This window comes from Phascolarctos cinereus, unplaced genomic scaffold (assembly GCF_003287225.1).
Source record: "Phascolarctos cinereus isolate Bilbo 61053 unplaced genomic scaffold, phaCin_HiC Scaffold_4;HRSCAF=312, whole genome shotgun sequence".
Classification (NCBI taxonomy): domain Eukaryota; kingdom Metazoa; phylum Chordata; class Mammalia; order Diprotodontia; family Phascolarctidae; genus Phascolarctos; species Phascolarctos cinereus.
In genome coordinates, this window is record NW_027555847.1 from 695,749,256 (window position 1) to 695,776,807 (window position 27,552).

The 27,552-nt window shown below is 38.0% G+C and overlaps 1 protein-coding gene across 3 annotated transcripts in view; it reads left to right on the forward strand.

Moving 5' to 3' along the window:
* Positions 1 to 27,552, forward strand: part of SBNO1 (strawberry notch homolog 1) — a 67,276-nt gene that overhangs the window by 31,096 nt on the left and 8,628 nt on the right. For all 3 annotated transcript variants that reach the window (XM_020970315.2, XM_020970314.2, XM_078154262.1), the window contains 26 exons: positions 4,251 to 4,351; positions 6,076 to 6,172; positions 7,105 to 7,265; positions 7,458 to 7,591; positions 7,935 to 8,025; positions 9,568 to 9,729; positions 10,287 to 10,422; positions 10,557 to 10,662; positions 10,775 to 10,928; positions 11,437 to 11,619; positions 12,077 to 12,174; positions 13,162 to 13,313; positions 14,860 to 15,057; positions 15,321 to 15,485; positions 15,583 to 15,755; positions 16,097 to 16,228; positions 17,709 to 17,844; positions 18,341 to 18,453; positions 18,572 to 18,643; positions 19,094 to 19,193; positions 22,614 to 22,688; positions 23,206 to 23,352; positions 23,439 to 23,533; positions 23,685 to 23,777; positions 26,046 to 26,183; positions 26,456 to 26,532. In XM_020970315.2, coding sequence (XP_020825974.1) covers positions 4,251 to 4,351; positions 6,076 to 6,172; positions 7,105 to 7,265; positions 7,458 to 7,591; positions 7,935 to 8,025; positions 9,568 to 9,729; positions 10,287 to 10,422; positions 10,557 to 10,662; positions 10,775 to 10,928; positions 11,437 to 11,619; positions 12,077 to 12,174; positions 13,162 to 13,313; positions 14,860 to 15,057; positions 15,321 to 15,485; positions 15,583 to 15,755; positions 16,097 to 16,228; positions 17,709 to 17,844; positions 18,341 to 18,453; positions 18,572 to 18,643; positions 19,094 to 19,193; positions 22,614 to 22,688; positions 23,206 to 23,352; positions 23,439 to 23,533; positions 23,685 to 23,777; positions 26,046 to 26,183; positions 26,456 to 26,532 — 3,289 coding nt within the window. The remainder of the gene's footprint in view (positions 1 to 4,250; positions 4,352 to 6,075; positions 6,173 to 7,104; positions 7,266 to 7,457; positions 7,592 to 7,934; positions 8,026 to 9,567; positions 9,730 to 10,286; positions 10,423 to 10,556; positions 10,663 to 10,774; positions 10,929 to 11,436; positions 11,620 to 12,076; positions 12,175 to 13,161; positions 13,314 to 14,859; positions 15,058 to 15,320; positions 15,486 to 15,582; positions 15,756 to 16,096; positions 16,229 to 17,708; positions 17,845 to 18,340; positions 18,454 to 18,571; positions 18,644 to 19,093; positions 19,194 to 22,613; positions 22,689 to 23,205; positions 23,353 to 23,438; positions 23,534 to 23,684; positions 23,778 to 26,045; positions 26,184 to 26,455; positions 26,533 to 27,552) is intronic.

A 27,552-nucleotide genomic window follows, 5' to 3' on the forward strand; every position in this document is an offset into this window, starting at 1 on the left:
TTATGTACGTGAATTGGTATGTTGTATACAGGATATATATGTGTATATATATAATTTAAAGATTTAAAGCTTTGGTCTAAAATACCTTACTTATCACCAGGAAATTCATTTAGCAGCCTTTTATTGAGGCCCTGTACACATTTGCTTTGGGGAATTAAAAAAAAAAGCCAAAAACCACAATTCAGCAACATGATATGTCCTCATAGGGCTTAACTCTTTAGTGGGGAGAGAAGTACATGTTTAACTGTGATAAAAGGTAGAATGTGAAAGTGCACTAAGAGAGCTACAAAGTATCATTCACAGGAGAGAGAGGTTACTCCTGCCTGGGAAAATTGGGAAACATTTCATTTGAGGGAGCAGTATGGGGACAAGGAGAGCATAGATTTGGAGCCAGGGAGCCCGTGTTCCAATACCAGTTCTGCAACTTGCCAGCTTTGTGACAACTCCTTTGACCTTTTTGGACCTCAGTTTCCTTATCTGCCAAGTGGAGTTAATAATATTTGAAATACCCACCCAGCATGGTTTCCCAGGTCAGTGTAAGTAGTTGTTAATTCATGGAGAGAAAATAGTGTTTTCTAGAACCTGAGTTTAAAAGGGACCACGAGATCATTTAGTCCAACTTGTACCCAAACTTAAATCCGATCCCTTGAGAACAAGTGGTCCCTCTATCACCTTTTCTTAAAGACACATCATGACAGGAAACTTGTTACCTTCCAAAGCAGTCAATTCCTTATTTTGATACTACCAATCATTAATTCTGTTTTTAAAGCACTACAGAAAGTCACTAATGAAACTCTTCTGTGCTTAAGGGACATTTGCCTTTTAGGATTGTAACCCTTCATTAGGGACTGCTGAGTGCCAATTGGGCAGTCTTTAGGTATGCTTCCCACTGAATTTATAGTAAATTTCCTTTGCATGGAGATAGGGTCTTGGGCCTGACTGATCTAGGAAGCACAGCAGGGGAATGATTCCTCACATATATGTATAACCCACTTGCGGGTAATCAGCATTGATTGTAACATTTTTGGTTTTGAGAAGGTTCTGTTTTGGGGAGGGGGGCTGGTCGGTGTGTGGACTTTTTCATTTTAAAATGAGAGTAGAGGCTTTCTGCTTGTTGGACTATATTGAGAAGAGTAGAGCACAGATTTGAAAGTATTGAGTTTTGGAATGCTAGTGTAGAAAACTAAGAGTCACTGAAGCAATTTTGGAAGAAAAGAGACTGGTGAGGGAAGGCCCTAGAACGCCGTTGGAGTGGAATAAGACCGGGAGAGGAACGTCAGGTGGAAATTGTAAGTGGGGTGATCACATGGGTACTAAGAGCTCTTCTTTTTACTGAAGTGGGGAAACACTGAATCAGAAATCAAAAACTGAACAGAGCAATGATTCTGGCTGACTCTTCTTGTCTCCTAACGGGGCATTCTCTGAGATTCTTTTCTTTTACCCTCTTTTTTTCTTACTGTATTCTTTCAGTGAAATGCTTTTCTATTTTATAGCTTCAGCTGTCTTTTCTATGCTGGGAATACTGTCGGTTTATGATAGACCATCTCCATTTATATGTATATCATCTCAGAGTCAGTATGTACAGAACTAGATCAAAGCCTCCAGATTCTCACTTTCTGTTAAGATGCTTCAGTCGTTTAAGGCTCAGAACTTTAGTGTTATGTTTGACTCTTCCCCTTACTCAGTTCCTCATATACTTTGTCACTCAGCAAGGCTTGTTCATAGGATCATAGATGGAGAATTTAGAGGCCATCTAGTCCAGTCTCCTTGTTTTACAGGTGAGGAAGCAAGCTCCAGGGTAACTCCTGCACTTGTGCTAGGTTACACAGGTTGGAAGTAACAGACCTAGAATTCAGATGTCGCCCTCTGTCACTACTTCCTGACTTAAACCCTCAGTTTCAGTTGAGCTGTTCTATTTGTCTTTTGAACAGGCCATTTTTATTCCTGCCTGTGTTCTTTCTGCCAGGAATGCCTATACCCTTATTTCCTTTCCATCTGTTTAAATTCTGCCTGTTCTTTTTAGGACATAGTTCAGTTATCACCTTCTCCTTCCATAGATGTATCAGCCTTCATGGAGGTATCTGCCTTCTAAATTCGTTTAACATTTACCATCACATCATGTAAGACTCATTTTTGAAACTGCATCATAGGTTTTGTTACAACCATTTCCTATTTGTCTCTTTTGTCCTCAAAATAGCAAGCCCCTGTAGGGCAGGAGAGCACTTTTTGTATACCTACTTCCCAGCGCCAAGTGCTTAGCATGGTAAGAATCCAAAGTGGGAGTACAATGTAGCCATAATTATTGGTTTAGATTAATAGATAAATAATGTAATTTGACATCAGATTAGAGATAAAGGAGGTAATCCTTTTAATAGGGAGCTGTTACCAGCTCCAAACTTTCCAGTAGAGCCAGTATACATTCTAACTCCGAATAAAACATCCCTAAACAATACATCCCTTCATTTTCTACCCACTTTTCAGATGACTAGAATGTTAGTAGCACCCCCATCAACCACCCCTAAGCAGCATTAATTTACCTTTGGGAAATTAAAGCATTTTCCACCTTTTTTTTTCTTAGCAATATAACAAGTCACTATACTATCCTTTGGTGGGGCAGGTAGAGGGCAGAGTGGATAGTGTGACCTGAAGTCAGGAAGATTTATCTTCCTGAGTTAAGATCTGACCTGTAGACACTTACTAGCTGACCCTGGGCAAGTCACTTCACCCTGTTTGTCTCAGTTTCCTCATCTGTAAAATGAGCTAGAAAAAAATGGCAAATCACTGTAGTATCTTTGCCAAGAAAACCCCAAATGGGGTCATAAAGAGTCATATACAGCTAAATAACCACACTATCCTTTGATGTGTCTACTGATTTCAAGATCTAGGATTGGTAAAAGAAACTCTATGAAGAGTGACCTGGAGACTTGGATATTCAGAGCTAACCCGTTTATATGTTGCTGAGTGGTTTTCAACTTTTCATTGTTTTTAGAATTTGACTCTGGTACAAAGGATAAATAAAGCTTTTCTGCTTCTACACTTCATGGGGTCCCTGGTGTTCCCATGGGCGGGGAAGAGAATAAATAGTCCTGAGCCTTATTACTTCTAACTTAACGTGTCATTTGGTGAGAGGGATTAGACTTGTGGTTTCATTGTTACAGGAATGATAATAACAACAGCTAGCATTTACATTGTGCTTTCAGATTTGCAAAGCATTTTTTGTATGTCAACTCCCTTTACCAGTGAACCACCTGGAACTGAGAACTTTAAAGGGCTTTGTAGAACAGAGGTATTTAACATGCTGTGCCTACAGGCCACACGATGGGCCAGTGCCACTATAGAGTACCGACCCAAACCAGATTAAAATGTAATTTGAAAATATTTAACAGAATTTAGAAAACATACAATAAAACATAGATAACGTTACATCTTGAAAGTAAGTCAATGTTAGCCCACGAGGATCCTCCTATACTCTGTATGGTTCCCATTTCTGCTTGAGTTTGATACTGCTGGGGTAGAATGCCTCTGTGTGTGTGTGTGTGTGTGTGTGTGTTTTCATGTCTTTCTGTCTTCAAGGCCACCTCTCTATCCATGGTGCCATGCCATCATTAGATGAATGATCTGTTTGTATGGGATTTCTGCCTCCCATCGATTTCCATCAGGGTATTCTTACTGTGGGGTAAAAGAGCATCAAGAGCCCCCCTCAGCATCAGGCACAGAATTGTTTTGAGTTTTTAGCTCTGGGAAGGGGAGGAGGGAGGAAAAAGTTCCCAAATGGATTTTTTTCTTCCAGAAATAATTGTTTTGCCTCCAAAGGTAATAAGTACCATAAACTCAGGTAAGAATGATTCCACTTTGGTGATAACACTGGGTTTTTGGGTTTCTGTTCAACCACTTAGGTGTGTCAAAATAAAACTATCCTTTTGTATGTATCTTAAATCCAGGTTTTTGTGTAGTTCTCCCCTCCCCCCCTTCATAAACTCTTTGTGTCCACATTTTTCTAGTGAGATGTTGATTAGTTGAGGTTGAAATTGTCATAAAAGTGTTCCTTGGTCCAATAAGTCGTGGTATTAAAATTCTAGGGTGTAATTTCTATAAGAAATAAAGATTGAGAAAGTGGTAGTTGTGTTGGGCTGTAATGGGATCTTAAGCCTTTGTGTAGGGGTGAGTAAGCTTTATGGTAAAACCATGGAGGAGACAGGAATTGAAAATTACTCTTTAAAACATGCAATGGCTTTTTTCTTTTTCTAAAGCTGATGTCAGCAATGGAACAGTCAAGAAAGAAGCGTCTAATAAAGAAGTTGCACGAATATGGATAAATGATATCAAAATGAGAAGTTTTTCGCCCACTATGGTGAGTTTTCAAGGACTATCTGGCTATATTTCCTTGGGGATAAGAAAGTATATTGAATAATCATTTGTTCCTAGCAGACTTCAATAGTGAATAGAGTAAATTATTTTGAGGGGTTTGGCTGTTGAATAGAGGGAGAGAAGGTTCATGAGAATAGACAGATATTGAGAAAAGGGTGGTGAGAAGTTTGTTCCAGTATTTTGATTGGCAGGCTGAGGGGGAGCTTGGACTTGATGCTGTGAGGAGTAGAGAACCTTGGGCGTATTTTGAGCAAGAGAACGTGATTAAAGTTTCTGTTTTTGACCAGACCTGTGATTTCATCACTCCCAGTAAGAAATGTCCTCCTCCCAAAGCAGAGCAGCACTTCTACAAGTATTAGTCACAGAAAGCCCTCTCAGGGGGCCTGAAAGGACTAGTGACTTGCCCACTTACAGGTCTTACAGAGCCAGTACGTGTGCCGACTAAAGCCTGAGTTTTGTGCACTACACTGCTGTCTCTCTTGACCAAAAACAAACAAAAAAGCTGCACTGTGGATGTTTTAGTAAAATGAGACTGATAGTATATTGGGGGAATTGGAGGGGGGGAAAGACTAGTGGACAAAGGCAGGAATGAGGTTTGGCAGTTGCAGTAATGTAGACATAGTGTGTAGTGGGCCACAAGTAGACTTTGGACAATGATATGGAAGGAAACATTAGGGAAAAAAGGAATTGGAAGGACTTTGTTTAGTTTTGTTCTTGAGTCATTTCAATCATGTCTGACTCTTTTGTTGCCCACGTGGGTCATGATATGGGAATGGTTTGCCAGTTCTTTGTCTAGCTCATTTTACAGATGAGGAAACTGAGGCAAGGTTAAGTGACTTGCCTAGGGCCACACAGCTAGAAAGTGTCTGCGGCTGGATTTGAACTCAGATCATCTTGACTCTAGGCCTAGCTGCCCTTCTTTAATTAGTTTATCAAAAGCAATCTCATCTTTTAAGGGGAGCTGTTTGATTTTGTAAACTGATGGTTGAGAATTTGTAAAGCAGTGTTCTCCAGAAACAGGTAAATGATTAGAATCACAGGAAAAAGCCTTATTGTGGATTTCCATTCAAGATGTATCTAAAGCATAATATCATTTTATCATACCATATAGCAATGCTTTTATGAGGAAGAGTAGGAACATTCATCTCTGTGGGATGGAAGGAGTTGCCCTGTGAGCTGATTCAAGTGGAGGAAGAGTGGGCTCAGCCCCACTCTCTTTCTGTTACCTTTCCTACCCTCCTAACCCTGGGCCTGCTCTGGGAGTGTGTGTGATGGACATGGAATATAAGGGCAATCCCAGGCAGAAGCCCTCCATTGCATAGGAGAGGCAGCTGGGTATTGTGGAGAAATCTTCTCTTCTCCCTTTGGGCAAATCTCCCAACTTTCTAGATTAAATAGGTTAAATGGTTGCTAAGGTCTCTTCTGCCTCTAACTCCTGAGATAAAGGGGAGGAGAGAGAAGGAACACCTGGAATTGTCCAGCAGGGAATCTATATAAAGAGGTAGGAGGATTGGGGGTTTGAATTAGATTGTTGGAGAGAAGGAGGAGAGTGTACAGGATTTGGGAGAGGTTTCATCAAGCTAGCAAGATTCTGGTGGTGTTTCAGTTGGGACTTGATGTCTCCAAGAATGAGAAGCTATATTTTCCATTATCAGTAGTGCAGGAAATGAAAGCCACTCTTTGATTAGCAAACTTTTTATGTTGTAGAAAGTACCAGTGGTTAAAGATGAAGAAGAACCAGAGGAAGAAGATGAAGAAGAAATGGGCCATGCAGAAACCTATGCAGAGTACATGCCAATAAAATGTATGTCTTACTGGTTTGCCACAGAACTGTTTTTTTACCAAATGAATTAGAATTAGTTTGAATTTTTCATTGCTGATCACCTATCAGATTTCAACTTGGCCACTTGATATTTTGGCAGATTTTTTGTGGGGTGAGGTGTTATTGGTTTTAGCTTTTTAGTGTACTAAAAAGTATATATCTGTGAAAGTTGTGCCTAGATTGATTAAATTGTGAGCGCATGAAATATTAAAGAGTTTTAGATCATTCCTGTGTATCTACACGTGCATTTACTATGTCAGACTCTCAATTGAAAATAGGTGTGTTGTAAGTGTTTTTAAGACTTGGCTCTTAGAGCTTTTTGAAATTAAAGCTAAGATAATCTGGATAATAACATTGTCTTGTTTTGCCATGGAACTGATAGTTATGTGGCTAATAGAGCATTGTACAGCAAACAGTATTCTGGTCTTTATTTTCCAGAGCTTTTGTAAGCTAGTTTATAACAGAAAGAGAAAAATAGTTTGTCCTTGGTCCATGACCTAACTGATGTCATTGTAGCATTTTAGCAGATTGTTGCCACTTTATCCTCCTTATTAAGATGCCTTTTTCAACTATTTTCCGTTATTGCATTAATCTTAGGGGGTTTGTCATATTTAAGTGTCATTTCATAGCAGAAAAAACAGACATTTATGACTATGCTCTGTGCTTCTGAAGATGGGGGGGGGCGTGGCAATTTGGGGTTAAGTGACTTGCCCAGTCACACAGCTAGTGAGTGTTACGTGTCGGAGACTGGATTTGAACTCAGGTGCTCCTGAATCCAGGGCTGGTGCTCTATCCACTGTGCCACCCAGCTGCCCCTGAAGATTTTTCTTAACAGCTAACAAGCTGAAATGCCCTCTGATTGAATTGATTGCAGTTGTATTTAAAATGACTAATACTAAATTTTTTTTTTACAGTAAAAATTGGCCTCCGGCATCCTGATGCGGTAGTGGAAACTAGCTCTTTATCAAGTGTCACACCACCTGATGTGTGGTATAAAACATCTATATCTGAAGAAAGTATTGATAATGGCTGGTTGTCAGCATTACAGCTTGAAGCTATCACATATGCAGCCCAGGTGTGATGTAGTACTAGTGCTGTACAAAGTCTTGTTTTTATAAGATTTTTTATATGCAGTGGTTTTTTGAATTAAAAATAATTATTGTTTCCTTGGGGAAATCATTATTGCTCTCATCTTGTCTTAAGATATATTCACTTTTGTATCATTTTAAATAATGAAATGATTCATTAAATGCCTATTCTGTTTCAGCAACATGAAACATTTCTACCTAATGGAGATCGAGCTGGATTCTTGATAGGTGATGGTGCAGGTGTAGGAAAAGGGAGAACTATAGCTGGAATAATTTATGAGAATTACCTATTGAGTAGAAAAAGAGCATTATGGTAAGTTTATTGATTGTCCAAATATGTAATTGGGAAATGTTTGGGCTGTGGGCTATGTTGGGGTTGAGGAGTACAAGACAGTGTGGTGTGTTTGATTCAGAATTCTTTTAGAGGGGCAGCTAGGTGGCACAGTGGATAGAACATCAGCCTTGGAGTCAGGAGGACCCGAGTTCAAATTCGGCCTCAGACACTTGGCACTCCCTAGCTGTGTGACCCTGGGCAAGTCACTTAACCCCGATTGCCTCACCAAAAAGCAAATAAATAAACAAAATTTTTTTTAACAGAATTCTTTTAGGATAATATGATATGTATTTAACTTGGTGTTTTCCTCCCCCTTTGACAGGTTTAGTGTATCAAATGATTTAAAATATGATGCTGAAAGAGATTTGAGGGACATTGGAGCAAAAAACATTTCGGTTCATTCATTAAACAAGGTGTGGAAACTTTTTACTATGTACGATTGAGGCAAAACTTTAGGTATGCTTGTGTGAGGAGACTAAAATGCATGCTATATGTATTTGTGTTGTTATTGACCAAGTGCCAGTTATTCATTTATTGTAAAATATTTTAAATTTCAAACAGATTAATTGCTTTAGATAGAGTACTTGAGTAATTTTGAATATTGTTTTCGTCAAGACTCAGTGGATTTCCCTTGATAGAAGTTCTGCGTACTTTCAGTATCCACAGAATGATGTGGCATATGTGTAATTTTTATGTATAGGTCTAATCTCATGATAGTGATTAGCAAAAAAGAAGGATGCTGTATACAGCTGAAGAATTTTCTTATCTTGATATGTGGTACATTGCCCAGAGTTAACTAGTGACTGCATTTTTCATCTTGGCCACATTGCTGCTTGTTGCCCTATACTGTAACAGTTACTCTGATAAAAGTATGTAAAAATCTGTCTGTGCTAGGGTGTGGTTAGCAGGTGGCAGATGAAAAATGCATCGGATGAGGGGAGCTCTCTGCAGCTCCCCTTGCTTCTCCTTGCTCTAACAGCCCTGTCACCACAAGAAAAAGCTCTACAGCCACAGCCCAGACCAGATAGCAGCACAAATATGTTGATGCTTTGAGGGGAGGAGCACTGACTTACACATGAAACTTTAATCTTTCACACTGCTTTCCCGTTATCACACCCAGTAACCAGGTGTTATCATTTTAGAGGTGAGGGAACCTATGGCACATTAAGGTTAAGTACCTTGCCCAGTGTCAAACGGCAGTGCTGGGGCTGATATGTGTTCTGTCTCTCATTTGCCCCACTATTGGGTTATGCTAAAATTGTTGTACTTAATTACTATCAAGGCTGGATTTTGTAGCATCAGCCCTGAAATCTCCATAATGAACAATTGGGATATCTTGCAAATTTAGTTGTGATTGACTGCTGACCACATAACTTCTATTTTTAAGTTTAATTAAAAATAATTTTACAAAGAGAAAACACATTTTGAAAAGGGTACAGTAATAGAATTTTATTCTAAAATCATCTTCACCGTCTAATTCTGGTAATGTTTACTTCTGCGTTTTTACATATTTTTAGATTATTTTTTATATTGAATGGGTCAGTGAATGTCAACAGAAGCTTTAAAGACAAATCACTTAAAAGCCCAAAATGTGTGGCTAGCATATAAAAGTATTCTTTGACTACTGAACCCATATAATTGGAAAAGAAAACCCTATTTTGTAGTTCCTGTTCTCTTCTACACTTGCAAAACTTATTAGAAAGTTCGAAGGAAATCACCACCTAGACAAGGTAGTGAAGTGCTGGTAAAGAGGGTGGTAAAGTGAACCCATGGCCTTTCTTGTTTCACCTTGGTCACTCAGTGTGGCTTTGGGCAAGATGTGTAAAATGGGCTTAATATCTACATAACCTTCCTCTCTGAATTAGCTATTAGGATCCAATTGAGATGCTGAGTGTTAAAGAATTTTTTGGTCTGTGAAGCTAATTGTGAATAATTATTATCCTTTTTTCTTCTAGTTTAAATATGGAAAAATTTCTTCCAAACATAATGGGAGCGTAAAAAAGGGCGTTATTTTTGCCACCTATTCTTCTCTCATTGGTGAAAGTCAGTCTGGTGGCAAATACAAAACAAGATTGAAGCAGCTTCTGCATTGGTGCAGTGATGACTTTGATGGAGTGGTATCCTTTGCATGTTGGAAAAAGGGGACCTCAATGGAGAGGTTATGTGAGAAGAAACCTGAAAATGCTACTCCCAAATGAAATAATAGAAAAGAGTAGTGTATGTAAGAAGAGTTTTCATTGGTTGTAGAAGTGAAGAAATGATATGTATTATTCTCTGAAAATATAAATGTGCATTCTATAAAAATGAAGATGAAGATGCGCAAATATTTAGGGCAACCTAATGCTGTGAAGAAAAGTAGCTAATTTGACTTCCATGTGTGTTCTCTAAGTAAAATGGGATTTGCTAAGCTGTATTTTAGAAGTTTTTAACTGAGATTTTGAAGAGTTAATTGGTGTATCTCCAAAGACCATCTGCAGGCACAATCCCCTATTCTCACTCTTGCCTAGGCTCCAAGGCACGTAGAGAAACCTTCATAAGTGCCTTCTCAACCTTTATATTCCTTTTTTAGGCAAGAATATAGAGGTTCAGAGGTTTGGAAAGTATAGCTCTTCTTCACCTCACATTTGGGGATCCTGATGTTCATGAGGTTCATTTCTTGACTCATTCCTTACAGATAGTATTTGATGAATGCCACAAAGCTAAGAACTTATGTCCTGTTGGTTCTTCCAAGCCAACCAAGACAGGCTTAGCTGTATTAGAACTTCAGAACAAACTGCCACGAGCCAGAGTGGTTTACGCCAGCGCCACAGGTATGGGCTCGTGTATTTATCCCCAGTATACCTGTTCTCTTCCCTACCTTCCCCCCCCACACACACACACATATGCACGCGCACACACACACACACACACACTAATGGTTGGGGGCTTTTTCTCCTTCCTAAAGGGGCTTCTGAACCAAGGAACATGGCCTATATGAACCGGCTTGGAATATGGGGTGAAGGAACCCCATTTAGAGAATTCAGTGACTTCATTCAAGCTGTAGAGCGAAGGTAAACAGCATAGAAATTCTACTTTGTCCCTTTTAAAAATGAAAATCATTTTCTATTAAGTTTTTACTTTTTTAATGATGTTACTGGGTTGCTTTGTATTGGTGTTTTTCAGAGGTGTTGGTGCTATGGAAATAGTTGCTATGGATATGAAGCTGAGAGGCATGTACATTGCCAGGCAGTTGAGCTTTACTGGTGTGACCTTCAAAATTGAAGAAGTTCTCCTTTCCCAGAGCTACGTTAGAATGTATAATAAAGCAGTAAAACTGGTAAGCTTGACTTTCCTAGTGTTTTTTAAATTTCATGTTTGTTTGTTTCAGTCGTATTGCTCAGTATGGTAGAAGTCTCTCTACCCACATGATCCTTAAAATTGTTAAATAGATTTTTTTTCTTTTTTTAAAAACACTCAATAAAGTACTTGTTGAATGACTGGTTACTGAACCAGTAACTGCCTGTTTTTTTTAAGAGGCTTTTAAGTTTCTGCTCACTCAAGTTAACACTTAACCTGTTCATACCCTTCAGTCTTGTAATTGTCCAGAATTTAGAGTGTTCTTCCCAGCTGTAAATACACGTGTCTAATAGAATGTCGTACAAAATTAAATATGCTGATGTTCTATGTAAACAAGGAGACTATCGAGGAAGAGCTGATTCTGCTTTGTCATTGGTTCTTTGGTCACGCATTCAAATATGACCTGGACACCTTTCAAGGATCTTTATTTGAAAAACTTTGTATTTAACTGTGCAGCAGGTAAACTCTGGATATTTCCTTTTATTTAGTGGGTAAATGCTAGAGAAAGATTTCAGCAAGCCGCTGATCTTATAGATGCAGAGCAACGAATGAAGAAATCTATGTGGGGGCAGTTCTGGTCCGCTCATCAGAGGTTTTTCAAATACCTGTGCATAGCATCAAAAGTCAAGCGAGTCGTGCAGCTAGCTCGAGAAGAAATCAAGAATGGAAAAGTAAGTTACTGAAAGGCACAGTTTGTGGTGACGCTTCGTTTTTGTCATCTGTAAAATGAAGGGCCAGGACTCAACAATCTGGAAGGATTCCTTTCATTTCTTATGATTCTGGGGTTCTTTTCACGGTGCTGAGATTTTTTGTGTTGTAGGGCTTGATTCACTTGTGCTGTGGGAATCTTCTTTAAAAATGTAAACAACTGGGGCAGCTGGATGGCACAGTGGACAGAGTTCTGGCCTTAGTGTCAGGAGGACCTGAGTTCAAAACCAGCCTCAGACACTTGACACTTACTAGGCTGCCTGACCCTAGGCAAGTAACTGAACCCCAGTTGCCTCACCAAAAAAGCAAAAAAATAAAAAAATGTAAACAAGTTTCTTGTAATAGTTTTTTATAAGAAAACCTGTCTCTGTGTCCAGAGTTTAACCATACATTTCCTGCAATCTATTTCTTCCTCTCTAGTGTGTTGTCATTGGTCTGCAGTCAACAGGAGAAGCACGAACTTTAGAAGCCTTGGAAGAGGGTGGAGGAGAATTAAATGACTTTGTGTCAACAGCCAAGTAATGTTTTTGTTTTTGCCTTTGAACTTTTTATCTATACTAGTATATTTTCCTCTAAAAATTAGGAGTTTTACATTAATTAAAATGGTTTTTCTCTAATTTAACATTTATTGGAAAATTAATGTTCAAATCTGATTTCACTTTTTGTGAAATCTTACACTTTCTGATAGCATAACTCAAAGTATTAGTATTATTTTGTGACTTAGCATGTTAGGCTTTTATGCTGTTGGAGACTCTTAATAGGTTGCTTTGTTATCCTGCAGTCCGAGTTTACTTTTTGTACCAGCAGCACTCACAGCCTAATGATTCTGGAGCTGTTGGGCAGCCATGCTTAGAAAAAAACAAGTGGTCTGCATACCAGCCAGAGTCTGTATGGGTGCAGAAAGATTGTAGGGACTCTCACTGGGCAGGCACACAGTGTTTGAGGTATAGCCTGCAAAGCACCATAGTATAATGCACAAATATCCATCTGAATGCTGTTTCATTTCATTGGGATGGCATATTAACACTGAGTCTCTGCTTGTTGTTCCTCTTGAGAGTAATTTTTTTGTTCAACCTTATAAATCAGTATTAAAAAAAACTTACTGACCGTAACTCTCATTTCTCTTGCTGGAATGAAATAGTCTTTTCTGGTTTTCCTACATAGCCTCTCTTACCTTGGATAAACGTTATACTTTTTGCAAGGCTGGTTTTATTTATTAAAACTAGTATGCTTTTAATGGAGAACATTGCTTGATACGTGAAATATCACTTGAGAAGAGAATATGATTTCCCCAGTATATTTTTACATATTTTCAGTGATTACCATGATATAATTCACTTTAGCTTTGCTTAAACAATTTGAATGTAAAGGATCAGAATAATTGGTTTACTCTAATTTATAAGAAAATCCTAAATATATGTTTTTTTTCCCTACTTAGTAAATGGCATTTTATTAGGATATACTGAGTGCCAGTTTTTAAAATTTTTTTTCTATTCCTTAAACAGAGGGGTATTACAGTCACTCATTGAAAAACACTTTCCAGCTCCAGACAGAAAGAAGCTCTTTAGTTTGCTTGGAATTGATTTAACTGCTCAGAGCAACAACAGCTCACCCAGAGATAGTCCTTGTAAGGAGAATAAAATAAAGAAACGGAAAGGTAGGTTATGCTCTTCTCTAATGCATATAGGAATTTGAACATTGGGAAGTAATAAATTTGTAAAAACCAGATAGTTCTTAAAATTGGAGCTATTCCTAAAGTATTCTTCACAGATGTCGATCCTAAACCTTTTAATCATGTACTAAATACGGTTTTCTAAAACTTGGCGAAAAAATGAACTTGAACCAGTGTCATCCACCTGTGAGTAAAAATCCAGTTTTACTTACTGATTTTCAGTATGTTGATTATCAAGGACGTTTTCCAAGAGTCCAGGAGGCCAACCTAGCCTTCTAACTTGTTTGGTAGAGAAGCTGGTGGGAACTCTACAACGTGATGATCCTGTCCTGCCCTGGGGGAGCCTTCAGAACTTAAGTGATCAAACTAGCTGAAGAGCATGGGGGGAAATGAATTCTTGTGTCCCACTGTCTTTTGTCTCACATTGCATCGCTGTTGGCAGGGCTTGTATCATGTTAGATCCTGAGAGTCTCATCACCAGAAAACCAGGAAGCTGACTTTACCAAGCACTGGAGCAATAGGAAATAAGTCCTCCCAAAGTGCTCAGTTTCTGAGTGTCACATACCCACCGCTATTCCTTGTACTAAGGCTATTGCTTAGCAAGGCAGCATGACAGTACTGGCTGCTGAGTGTTAGCCTATGGGTTCCATTTTTCCGTCTGCTGAGTACTTGCTTGTGTGGCTTTACACAAATCACAGCCTCTCACTGCTTCCAGCAACTCTTTAGGTTATAGATAATAGTGATCCCCATCCCTTGAGGGAGTTTACTATACCTATAAAATGACACTTTTCATCATTCCCCCACTTCCCTCCCTCCCAAAAAAAGGGGGGCCACCTGCATTAACAGATACCTTTGACTCTTGGCCTCAGGTGATAGACAAGATTTTCCCAATAGATCTTCTTGCCACCTGCATTAGCAAATATGGTGTTCCTCTGCATGTTCACTGGGAAATGAAAATGACTTTATTTTATAGAACTTGCTTTTATTGAAATATAGTTCTAAATTTTCATCATTTAAACTACTTGAGTTTGTTGAACAAGTAGTAATGATGTTGTTTAGTTCTTCTCAAAATTACTTGGTTATTATTTAGAATTTACAGTTCCTAGCCTTCAGATGAGTATTTGGCTGCACAAGTGGATTTTTCAAAGAGAAATTTCCATATACCTAGATGGTTTGGTTGGGACATAGATTTTAATGTAGCTGACCTTAGAGGCCTTTTTAAAAATACTTTAGTAAGGCAAATTATCAAGATTCCATTTCTGTACAAGAATACATAGGAATTGTATGACGGTAGAGAGAGGTTCTTCCATTCCAGTCTTGTATCCCCAACACAGAGCTAGGCACATGCTAGGTAAGAAGTACATGTAGGCTATTATATTCTGTCTTGATTTGGGGGAAACCTCCTAAAAGTTGTAGTTGTTATGGAAAAATTATTTTAAATAATAGTTTCTTAGGATTAAATACTGAATCTGGTGTTTGGGAATTTAGAAAATATTTTTGCCAACTCATTTTGTTTTATGATGTTATATAGGGGAAGAAATTAGCAGAGAGGCCAAAAAAGCACGGAAAGTTGGTGGCCTTACTGGAAGCAGTTCTGATGATAGTGGAAGTGAATCTGATGCTTCTGATAATGAAGAAACTGACTATGAGAGCTCAAAAAACATGAGTTCTGGAGATGATGATGATTTCAACCCATTTCGGGATGAATCTAGTGAAGATGATGAAGATGGCAAGTTTATATTTTCTTAAATCCTTAATACATTTAAAAATAACATTGTCTTGTCTGAACTTTTTTAAAATGTAATTTTCCTTTATGCAAGGTAGTAATGAAATAGGAGGTAAAAGTTGACCCTTAAGTGTTTTAAAAACAGAGCTTTTATCTATGACAACATGTAAGCAACTCTTCGTCATCCAGTGCAACCACAAGGTCGCGTGATGGGGACGAATTTAATTTCATTTAACGTTGAATTCATTTCTTCTCTTATGATTCAGATCCTTGGTTAATCAGAAAAGAACACAAGAAAAGCAAAGAGAAAAAAAAGAAAAAAAGTATTGATCCAGATTCTATTCAAAGTGCCTTATTAGCGTCAGGTCTGGGATCAAAACGACCGAGTTTTTCTTCTACGTCTCTTGTCACTACTCCTAATAATACACAAGGTATGATTATGATTTCTCTACAGAGGAAGTGTATATAGTATTTTAAGTATTTTTTTAAAGCTTAATACTGATTTTGTTTATTGACTTTCTCATATAGGTAATAGTAACAGTAACAGCAACAGCCTTGTAACAAGTCAGGATGCTGTTGAAAGAGCCCAGCAGATGAAGAAAGATTTGCTGGACAAATTGGAAAAATTAGCTGAAGATCTTCCTCCCAATACACTGGATGAACTTATTGATGAGCTGGGTGGCCCAGAGAATGTGGCTGAGGTAGGTAATTAAACAGCTCTCAAATGAAGGCTCTGTTGTTTTGTATATTATGATTTGTGCTTTGAAAGTCCCTCCTTTGGTAGGGCTTTAGTAGCAGGAAAATACTGGGTCTGGAATGAAGTGGATGGGAATCCTGCCTCTGTGACGTTGGGGGAATGCTGATTTTTGACCTTCTGAGGGAGCCTTCCCCCCCCCCTTTTTTTGACCAAGTTGAGTGACGTCTAATTCCATTTCCATCTTGTCTCTTGGTCATATGATAAATATACCATGAGCTCTTAAAAGTATTGTCCACTTGTGCTCCGATGCCTCAGTTGAGAAGTAACCACTTTGAACTTTTCCAGATGACTGGCCGAAAGGGGAGAGTAGTAAGCAATGATGATGGAAGCATATCTTACGAGTCGAGATCTGAAGCTGATGTGCCAGTGGAAATTCTAAACATCACAGAAAAGCAAAGGTTCATGGATGGGAATAAGGCAAGTTTCAGGGAACATTTAAAGTACTTAGGATGCATAAGACACATTACTTAAATCTCAGGGAGTAATTTTAACTGGACAAATTTTGCTATCGTAAACATGGTTTGAGTAACATTGGTAGTTATACATTTTTCACATAATACTGTAATGGAACATTTTCCATATAATCCCTTAAAATCATTTGGTTTAAATGCTTTTTATGCCCTTTGGCATGTTTTCATTGGATGTTATATAAAAACTTAGAACTGTTGGGGCAGGTAGGTGATGCAGTGGGTAGAGCCCCTGCCCTGGAGTCAGGAGGACCTGAGTTCAAATCTGGTCTCAGACCAGAGACTCGATACTTACTAGCTGGGTGACCCTGGGCAAGTTGCTTAACCCCATTGCCTAGGAAAAAAAAAAGATGAGGAAAAACAAACAAACAAAAAACCCCCCACAAAACTTATAACTGTTGCTTCCTCTTTAAGCCAGATAGAATCCAGGATTGACTTCTCCCAAGCCACCTAAAAGTAGGTTACGTAACTCTGTTAACCTTTGCCACTCAAAAATGGTGATCTGATTTAACTGGCTGTTAAAGACCATGTCAGGAGGACCTGGGTTTGGATCTTGCTTCAGGTACTCGATGGCCCCATGATCTTAAGCAAGTCACTTTAACTGTGAACGTCAGTTTCCTTATGTATGAAGTGAGGATTTTTAAAATGGGCTTTGTTTTGGTCAATTGGCATGATATATATTGAGTGCTTTGTAAACCTTACAGCACTGAGTTTTTTGGTCTGTTTGTTTTATTTGCATGGGTGCATTATCATGTCTAAATGCCATTTGCTGTGAAGATATTTTCATAGTATTGTAACTGAGTGATAAGGCCGACTTACACATTCTGGTGGCCACTAGACTATTCCTAGAGAGATCTGAAATCATGACAACTTTTTTTTTTTAAAGAAAAGAACTGATTTCTTCTCCAGCTGGTTGCTACTGTAATTGTTAGACATGGTTGCTTACAAGAAAATGTCATACCAAAATTCCTCTTTCTCACACCAAATTAGAGGAGTCTGTGTAACAAGTGATGTGGAAAAAGATGGCCATAATTTGTTGGTGTTTGTTGATTGTTGTATAATCTGGATAAGAAAAAATACTCCTTTTAAAACATTGTAATTTTTTAGTTTAAAGTAGATGTGCAGCTAGGTGGTGCAGTGGATAGAGCACTGGCCCTGGAGTAAGGAGGACCTGAGTTCAAATCTGGTCTCAGACCAGACACTTCACAGTGTGTGACCCTGGGCAAGTCACTTAACCCCAATTTAATATTCTTTTCTGAAAATAGGGCTTGTGTATGTTGCTAAATGTAATTTCCAGCAAAGGTTTCGTAAATAAAGCCAAAATTCTTTTGGAGATTTTGAATTTAGTATTTCCTCATTGGGAATTCAGAGTGCTAGCATCCTCCTTTTGTTTGAGGAGGTTGTTTATATTTTGTGTTTATTTGATCTAGAATATTGCTATTATCTCAGAAGCTGCCAGCTCAGGTATTTCATTACAAGCCGATCGTCGAGCTAAAAATCAGAGGCGGAGAGTACATATGACTTTGGAGTTGCCTTGGAGTGCCGATAGAGCAATTCAGCAGTTTGGTGAGTTAGACCGTATTTTACTTTCCCGTGGCATAATAAGGTAATAATTGCACAATTAACTTGTTGCGCTTAATTTTGAAAATATATAAACTTAGCTTTGTTTTAGTGTATAGTTCCCTAATAAATCGATAAGTCAGTAGACTGAAGCTTCATTTGGATCCTCAGTCTCCCAGCTGATTGCCGACACCACCATATCCTGCCTCTTCCACTCATTTCAGATCCCCAGTGAGGAAGGGAATGCACCCAAAGGCTGCACTTGTGTTTATTTGACCGATATGTTCCTGGTTACAGTCAGCGTTGCACTGCGTGTGCACAAGTGCACCAATACCCTCACCCCCGTAACTTTGCTGATGAGATCAGAAACAAGCACATTTGAGGTTGAGCTTTTTGCTTGTTTCTTCAGTCCTCCTGAATACCAACTCCTCTAGAAGCTAAGAATAGACCTAATCATCTTACCTAATGAGCAAGCTCACTCACTTTTTTTTTGTTAATGCAGGAAGAACTCATAGATCAAACCAAGTTACTGCTCCAGAATACGTGTTTCTAATTTCTGAATTGGCTGGAGAGCAGAGATTTGCATCTATAGTTGCTAAAAGACTAGAGAGTTTGGTAAGTTGCTGTGAAGGCCTTTTTTGGTGTAATTTAAAAGAACGTGATGGTTTCTATGTGGCTGTCTTCTGGCAAGAAGAACTACTGTGCTAGGATTTTGAAATTATGTTTTTGGTAGGGGGCACTCACACATGGTGACCGAAGAGCAACAGAATCTCGAGATTTGAGCAGGTTCAATTTTGATAACAAGGTATGTTTTCCTTGTAGTCTCAGTATTTAAGTATTTTTGTCTCTTATTTGAAATAATATTGTCATGAATCCCCAAAGGTTCCTCTCACAGAAAAGTAGTGAAGCTTGTTTAGTGTGAGAAGAATATTCTTAAAATAAGAAAGCCAAGAGAACACACTGAAATGAGTGTAAGTGGTAAAAATTTTGTGTTCATTCAGTAGTGGTTCTTGGGGCAATGTAAGACCCTAAATATTACATTAAGCCCTCCTTTACTTACACCATATAGACTTTGAATTCTCAGTTTCTCTGATTGAGAGCCTAGAATAACATTGCTTTCAAAATCACTTGGAAGTTAGTTGTACACGCTATGTACCTAATGGAGAGACTCAGTATGTCAGACAGCAAAATGGTGACTTTATGTAGGATATTTAATACTTAGAGGTGATTCTTCCTTTCTCTCTTTTGCCTTCAGTATGGGAGAAACGCTTTGGAAATCGTGATGAAATCTATTGTGAACCTAGATGCCCCGATGGTCTCACCACCTCCTGACTATCCAGGAGAATTCTTCAAAGGTAAAATTTTAAGCCATTTCAGTGAAAACAGTAAATTGAAACAAATAAAATAATTTTCCCTAGTTTATCTGTTCCCTTTGAATTCTACCTGGAATAATTTTGTTTGTACAAAAACCTTTCAATTTTCTGTAATCGGAATTGTACGTTTGATCTTTTATGGTCGTTTCTCTATCCTGTTTGGTCAAGAACTCCCCTTATCATTCTTGACTCGTGAAAATTATTGCCTTTTTTCTCCTTATTTTATTTCCCGTGAGATTCTTGGATTTTGTCACTTTTTTGGTTTGTTTTTTGTTTTTAGGTAATTGGGGTTAAGTGACTTGCCCAGGGTCACACAGCTAATAAGTGTCATGTGTTTGGTCTGAGGCTGGATTTGAACTCAGGTCTTCCTGGCTTCAGGGCCGGTGCAGTATCCACTGCCCAATCTAGCTGCCCCAAATCTCGTCACTATTTTGTCAGATAAAGTGACTTTGGCATATTACTATGACACTCACTGAATTTTTGAATTAATTTAGATGATTATAATGTTTATTAGATTAGCACTGCCCAGTCACAAGCAGCAATTATCGCTTCCACTATATAAGGCCTGTTTTATTCTTATGTTAATATAATTCTTATATATTTCATGGTAAGTCTCTCACATTTGGTACATTTTCTTGTTATTATGAAAGGAATTTATTTTTGTATCTTCTCGCTAAGTTTTCTTCAGTAACATACAGAAACCTTGATTTTATATCTTACTGAAGTTAATAATTGTTCAGTTAATCTTCACTTGAATTTCCAGGGTTCTCTAAATCGTCATCCGTTGTAAAAGGCAGTAACTTTGTTTCTTTTTTGATTGATTGTACTTATTTTCTCAATTTCTTTCTATTGTCTTACGTCTATAGCTAGCAATCCTAGGACTATATCAGATAAAATCAAGATGACAAGGTCATTTGCTTTGTCCCTTTTCTTGTTGTAAAAGGCCTCTAAGGTGTCACCGTTACATTCATTGATCTTCACCTATCTTCTTAATCTGTAGTATTGTTCTACTCTGTGTGTCTGTCTGTATATTTAAAATTTCATTCTTTGGGTCTAATTCCATGAATTTTGAGTGAGTTTTGTAAGGTCAAATTTACTTCTATTTCATTGGCATCTTATTTTCCATATATAGATGTAGAAAGCATGATTTTGTAAGACCATAGATTTTCTTATTGGCTCTTTTCTTGCATATTTTTTTTTCTTTTGAACCACTGAGTGTCTCTTGCTTAATCTTCCTTCATATATCAAACCTGATGGGTGAGTATGCAAAAATAGTTTTCTTCCTTCCCCATTCTCTTCATTTTGAAACCTGCCTTTTTGACAGCAAGCTCTTTCTTCCTGCCTTTTGTTAGATACATTCCCTCCCTGGCCTCATATTTTAAGCTAGATATCACTACTGTGAACACTGCTTGTGAAGGTCAACTCTAGTAATATTTTGTATTTTTTATAAAAGAATCTTTTCTGAATTATCACTTTTCTGAATAGGTTTATTGAAGATTCTAGGTGTTTTAAAGAATGCCTAACAATTGTCAAATGTTAGTGCTGGTTGAACTTTGCCTAAATTATATTCTTATTTTGACATAACCGAAATCTAATTAAAAATACATCAGTGATGTTTTTACTCTGAAATAGTACAGTTATGAATTGAAAATAATCGTAACACTTGTCAGTTCAATTTACTGTTTTGTTATAAGCCTCTTCATCTAACCAGGCATATTTGAAATTCCCTAAATTAACTTTTTTGAATTCCATTGCTACAGTTTTTTCCCCACTTCACTCATTGTGGACAATCAAATCAACACATTTGCCATGTCTCCAAATCATTCTTGTTTTGCATGAATGATCCTTTCTTCCTGAGAGGTGAGAAACCTGCTTCACTGCCAGCTCTCTGAAGTCACCACCACTAGTCATTACATCAGCCACAATAAGTCTTTCAGCGGCCGTTACGTTATTGTAGTCTTCATGTAAGCTGAACTCCCGCCTCTGCTTGTTCTGTATCACTTAGACTCAGCTTAACAAGTTTCATTAAATTCCTCCTATTGATCTTTTCTTAGGGTACAGTAAGTGCTTAGCTTCATGCACCCTCTTTTTCAGCTGTTGCCTGTTCTTAAGTACATGGGCACAGTGTAATCCCTGAAGTAAATGCAGATCTCGTCTATCCCTTGATTTGCAAATGAAGAAATCCATGGAAAGACTCTGATTAACTGGGTATGTGCCAGGCTAAGAACCAGCATCAAAAATCAAGTTGCTGGGGCAGCTAGTGACGCAGTGGAGAGAGCTCCCACCCTGGAGTCAGGAGGACCTGAGTTTGAATCCAGCCTTGGACACATAAAACTTCCTAGCTGTGTGACCCTGGGCAAGTCACTGAACCCCAATAGCCTCACCAAAAAAACCCAACCAAACAAAAAAAAAAAAGCAGGACGTCAAATATGAGGCTAATGTGATTATATTTCTTAGTTAAAAATCTTAGTATTTTGGCTCAAACGTACCAGATTATCACTTCAGAAGTATAAAGCTTTGACCAAAAAAAAGTAGGTGGAGATTGTGTTGAGAAAATGTTAATGACAATTTTAAAACACAAGTGTTAAGTATATCTTTCTTCAGATAAATTTTTTGTTGAAGACTTTTGTTAGTCATTTAAATTTTTTCCGTTACAGAGGCATCTTTTATTCTCATATGAAAAAGAAGTATTTTTAAATACAAAAGAAGACCAGAAATCAGCGAAAAAAAATGTTGAATGCACATGATCAGAATTTTTCAACATTCACTTTTTTGTGATTGCTGTTACCTTTACATTATTGTAGTCACTGTGTATATTTTCTTAGCTCTGCATCATTTCATGTAGACCTTTCCATGCTTCTCTGTATTCATTATTTCTTACAAAACAATAATTAATATTCCACTGCGTTCTTGTCCCACAGTTTCTTTAGCCATTGCCTAATCAATGAGCATCTGCTTTGTTTCTAGTTCTTTGCTGTCACAAACAGTTAGTGCTGCTGTTACGATGTAGGAATACTGGTTTTCAGTGGCTTCGTTTAAGGTTATATTTTCAAACTAAATTATTAACATTTAAACAGGGTCCTGTGTGGATGACATTCTGTATCCAGATTTTGCCCAATATATTTACCAGAATTACCCAATATTTACCAGAATGTAGAAGAACAGATCTTTGTAAACTCTGTGGTCATTTTTTTTTATTAGTCATCTAGCCTTTAATAGCAGGTGTATCAAGCCAGCCCTTCACCCCTACCCCTCTTCCCATCACCACCACTTTGCGAAATTGAAACCCACAATAAAGCTCCTTTTCTCTGGGATTTTAGAGCAGTGGTGAATATGGATGGCTTTGATTAGGTAATGGCTTGTCCAGGAGGTGGCTCGAGGCATTCATGTATTTTCTTGTAGATGTCCGACAAGGATTAATAGGCGTGGGCCTTATAAATGTGGAAGACCGCTCTGGAATTTTGACTCTTGATAAAGGTATTCCTCTTGACTTTCTTTGTTTAACTTGTCGATTAGAATTCATGATTTTAAGTTAATGACTATTTCTGGAAATGAAAAATGTGCGTTTGGCAAATGCTATGGGAGAATCCAAAAACAAACTCTTCTTTCTGTAGTGTCTATACACCTAGGCGTGTCCTTATGTCTCTAGATAAAATGTAAGTTTTCTTGTGAGTGGGGATTATTTCATTCCTTGTCTTTGTGTATCCTCCAGGGCCGTGAACAAAGCTTGGCTTGTAGTAATTGGCAGTACATATTGGAGCATAAGAAGACAATGCATATGTATAGATGAAGTAGCAGGAGAAAATGCTATAGTGTTAAAATTGTATGGTCCTTTTCATAAGGGCAATTTCAGATAAGAAGAGGATTGTAGAAATCAGGGAACTATACGTGAGAAAGGAGCAAAGCTTGAGATGGTCCGTGAAGGTGGTGATTAAATGTATAATTTTGTTCCTTATTACTTAATTAATGGGATTTATTGTGACTTCCCTTTCAGATTACAATAACATAGGAAAATTCTTAAATCGTATTTTGGGTATGGAGGTCCACCAGCAGAATGCCTTGTTTCAGTATTTTTCAGACACACTTAATGCAGTCATACAAAATGCCAAAAAAAATGGTAGATATGATATGGGTATTTTAGGTAAGTAGCAAATTCAAAATGAAGTAATTAAACATAGCCATTTATTATTAATTTTTTTCTTACATTAATTTTATCATTCTTTAAAGATCTTGGTTCTGGAGATGAGAAGGTGAGGAAAACAGATGCTAAGAAGTTTCTAACACCAGGATATTCAACCTCAGGCCATGTTGAACTGTATACAGTAAGTTGACCATACCACATTCATGTTAAGGTCAGATATGATACTTAGATGAATATCCGTTGAAGATTTTGTGTATTTTAAATTTATTTAAAACATTGTCAGGTATCTCACAGTGGTACCTTCATTAGTTTTTACCTTGTTTCTCTTACAGATCAGTGTAGAGAGGGGAATGTCTTGGGAAGAAGCAACCAAGATTTGGGCGGAACAGACAGGACCAGATGATGGCTTTTATTTATCGCTGCAAGTAGGAACCTCTAATAAATGTGAACGACTTTGAGATTTGAGATGGGACTGATTTCTTTTCCAGCAGTATAGTTTTTATTGGTTTCTTTAATGTTTTTAAAAACACATTGTAGGATACTTTTATGAAACTTTTATCTCCTTTATTTAGCTAACATTCTCTGGCAAGGCAAAACATTTATTAATTGATGCCTGTGTGCCAAGCACTTTGCTGAGTGAGTGCTAGGAAAACAAATATAAGAAAAAAGAGTCTCTACCCTCAAGGAACTTGCAGTCTAATAGGGGGAGATAATAACAAAAGGGAGCTGGAAGGGCATGGAGGGGTGTGGGGTAGGATTGAGTGTCAAAGTCTGGAAAGTCAGAAGCTCTTCCTCTGGATGGGATGGGGAGGCAGGGGATTTTGGCGGCCCTGGGCTCCTCTAGAAAAGAGGGCAGCAGAGCAGAGGGATGTAAGATAAAGGACAAGTGAGGCACAGACAGCACTGAGGCCCAGAAGGGAAGGTCACTTTACTCTTGATAGTATCAGAATCATAAAATGTTAAAAAAGGAAAACAAGATCCCATCATTTTGTAGATGCCTCTGTTTTCTCTTTATCTTAAAAGTAACTTATCAAAAAAAAATTTTATTCTATGGAAGCTGAAGAGGTATAAAAATGGTGCTAAAGCAACAGGGCTGAGAGCTGATTGGTTGGAGCTTTTCCTCTAAAAGAGGGGGCTGGGCATTACCCCTAAGCTAGGAAGGGAGCTCATTATTCTAACCTGCTGGCTAATTACACCTTCTGTGAGACTAGACCAGGGAACTTCTTCCTTCTCTTCCCTTCCCCCATGCTCCCAGGGAGGAGGTGAGGGCCTGGGAAGGATCTAGCCTTACCCCTTTCCAGAAGTGATTGAGTACCAGCCAGCTGTACCCTCTACAGTGACATCCGCTAGTGTTAGAAGCAGTCATTGGAAACAAGATCATGAAAGTGTCAGATGGCCTTCTGGAAAGAATCAGAATTATAAACTGCCAAGTGATGATGATGATGATGAAAGTTAGGAGTCAAGTTGATACTTATTTTAATTTTGCTTATAACTCTAATCTGTTCAGTCAGACAGAATTTATTAAAGACTTGTGACAAGCATTGTGCTAAGCACCTGAAATACCAAAAGGCTGGGGGCGGGGGGGCGCCGCCAAAAACAGTCCCTGCTTTTGAAAGGCTCCCATCTTAGTTTCTCAGCAAACATGTAAAGAATAGAACAATTTATGTTCACATTCTATATGGTGTTCCTGTGCTCTCAAAAGCTATGGCCTTCTCTCCAAGGCTAAGGTCTGAACAGACTGAGGTTAGATATCATGAGCTTGTCATCACCAGGAGCCTGGCTACCTGGTGATGAAACTTTTGGGGCCATGACAACCCCTTAATCAAATACAAGAAATCATCCTTAGTGTATGCCCACTTACTTTGTAGTCACAGTGGCAGGATAGGGGCCACAAATGCTCAGAATCCATTTTTAGGCCACCAGATTTCTTTAGGCTTTTGATCTTGGTAAGATGTAAGATCTTTGTCCAGTGACTAGCAGGCGGACATGAGGCCAGAGGAGCTAAATCCTATTAACCTTGTAATTGTTGATAGGGAAACCAGGAGAATGAGGGAAATTTGTAGGTAAATGGAAGGTGATTCACAGGTTCCCCTTGGAGAAGCAAAAAAAGGAGTTGGTTTTATTGTATGTCCAAAAGCTTCAAGAAATATTATGGAATGGGCCATTAGGTCACCCCCTGGTACTGTTCTAACGATGAGTATTTGCAGAAAGACTACCAGGAAGGTAATTGTTGCATATGCCCCAGCAACTCTTGTGGAGAACAGAATGTGGGGACGTTTTGTGACTGTAGTCTTCTACTTGTTGCCTGGAATGTGCATAAGCACCAGCAATACTGAAATTCTTCCTGTCCTAGATTAATTACAGTAGCAGTCCTGGTCCTAGAAAAGAAAGCAGATGAAACACTGCCTTTTAGTAGAGAGGAGGTCCAGGACAGATATGCAGTCCTATCTTCTCTGGTGAGGATGCTGGAGCAGTTAGGTAATTGGGGGTGATTGCAATGTAAGAAAACTAAAGGCAGAAGTAACTTATTTTTTAAAGTTATGTGTAGGTGCACGTGTTTTATATCAATGAAGTTTAAATACAGTGGCTCTTCAGATTTGGCTACCTTCAAGAATCAATGATAGTAGACCAAGTAGTTGCATTCTCTCCCTAAAATATTTTATTAGAATGATGTCTCTTGACTTTTTTTGTAGATAAGAAATAACAAGAAAACTGCCATCTTGGTGAAAGAAGTGAATCCCAAAAAGAAGCTTTTCCTAGTTTATAGACCAAATACTGGGAAACAGCTTAAATTAGAGACTTTGGCCGATTTGAAAAAGAAGTATAAGAAGGTATTTTTCCTATGTGTTTATAGACTTTGTGAACTTTCCTGTCTAATTTATTTTTTAAATGGCGATTCTGATTTTATGAAAAATGTATAAGATGACTATCACAAGGTGATTGAGATTTTAGAGGGACAACCCAGCCCCTCCAGGAATGTTCAGTTTTGGGTGGCAGAGAAAAAGGCACTAACACATGGGGAAATCAAGAAGGGCTTCCTGTGAAAAGGTGTTGTATGGCGCTATTATCATCTCACAACTTTGATTTTGCCATATTTTTACAGGTGGCTTCAGATGATGCCCTGGCTCACTGGCTAGATCAGTATAATTCATCTGCAGATACATGTACTCATGCATATTGGTTAGTACTTTAATGATTTTCAGAATATTTGACAGTATAATGAAGATGTAGTAACATGGCTGCATTTACTTTTTTTTTTTAACAAATACTGATGTCTTTGTTTTGCAAAGTAGTTTAAAATATTACATATTTTTACAAAGGTGGACTTTTACATTTTTTCTGTTTGTACACTCCCTATGTTCCTCATTGATTTTTATACTTGGTGTTCAAATTTCAGCTTATTCTGGTCATGGAGAGTAAATGTATCATCCTCTTTTCCAAATTTCCTTTTTATTTAGATCGCTCTTACTGTAAACCAAAACTTCTGAGATAGAACCCTCACAGAGCTGAATTTTAGTATTTAGTGCTTGAGTAAGCAAATTTAATTACAATAGGAATAAAGCACCGAAAGTTTCAACACTATTATGTATTCTGTTATATTCTGCTAGATGAATTGCGTTTTCTAATGGAGGTGAGGAACTACTTGTTTGTTCTTCCTAGTAACTCCCTGTGTATGATTTGAATGAATATTCAATGGCTTCTAATATTCCAGTTGTCTCAGCATACCTTTTCTATCTGGACATCTTGTATTCCCTAAAATTACTTCCTCACTTGGTAGAATGTGGCCCATTTTGTGAAAAATGATAGAAAAAAATAGGCCAGATTTTTTTTTTTAATCTACTCATTATTGGGCAGATGGGTAACATTGACTTGCAGTGAGCAATACATTTCTTTAGAAAAATGGTACTGAGTTCAGTGTTAGGAAAATGCTCCAGATTTTACATTTAAAGAAGCTAACCTAAAAATAGACCTTCTGGTAATAACTTTTGCTTTTGTGAATAAACTGAATGCTGCTATATGTAGTTCTACTTCAGTGCTTTTAGAAATCTGAAATTTTGTCACTGTGGATATAAAACATCAACATTTTCTAATGTTCTTTGGGCTAGAAGATCCTGGTCTTTGAACAAGCCTAATCTTTTAATTGACTATTTGCCATTAAAATGCTACTCAGAACACTAGTTTTGAACTTTGTAAGAAGAA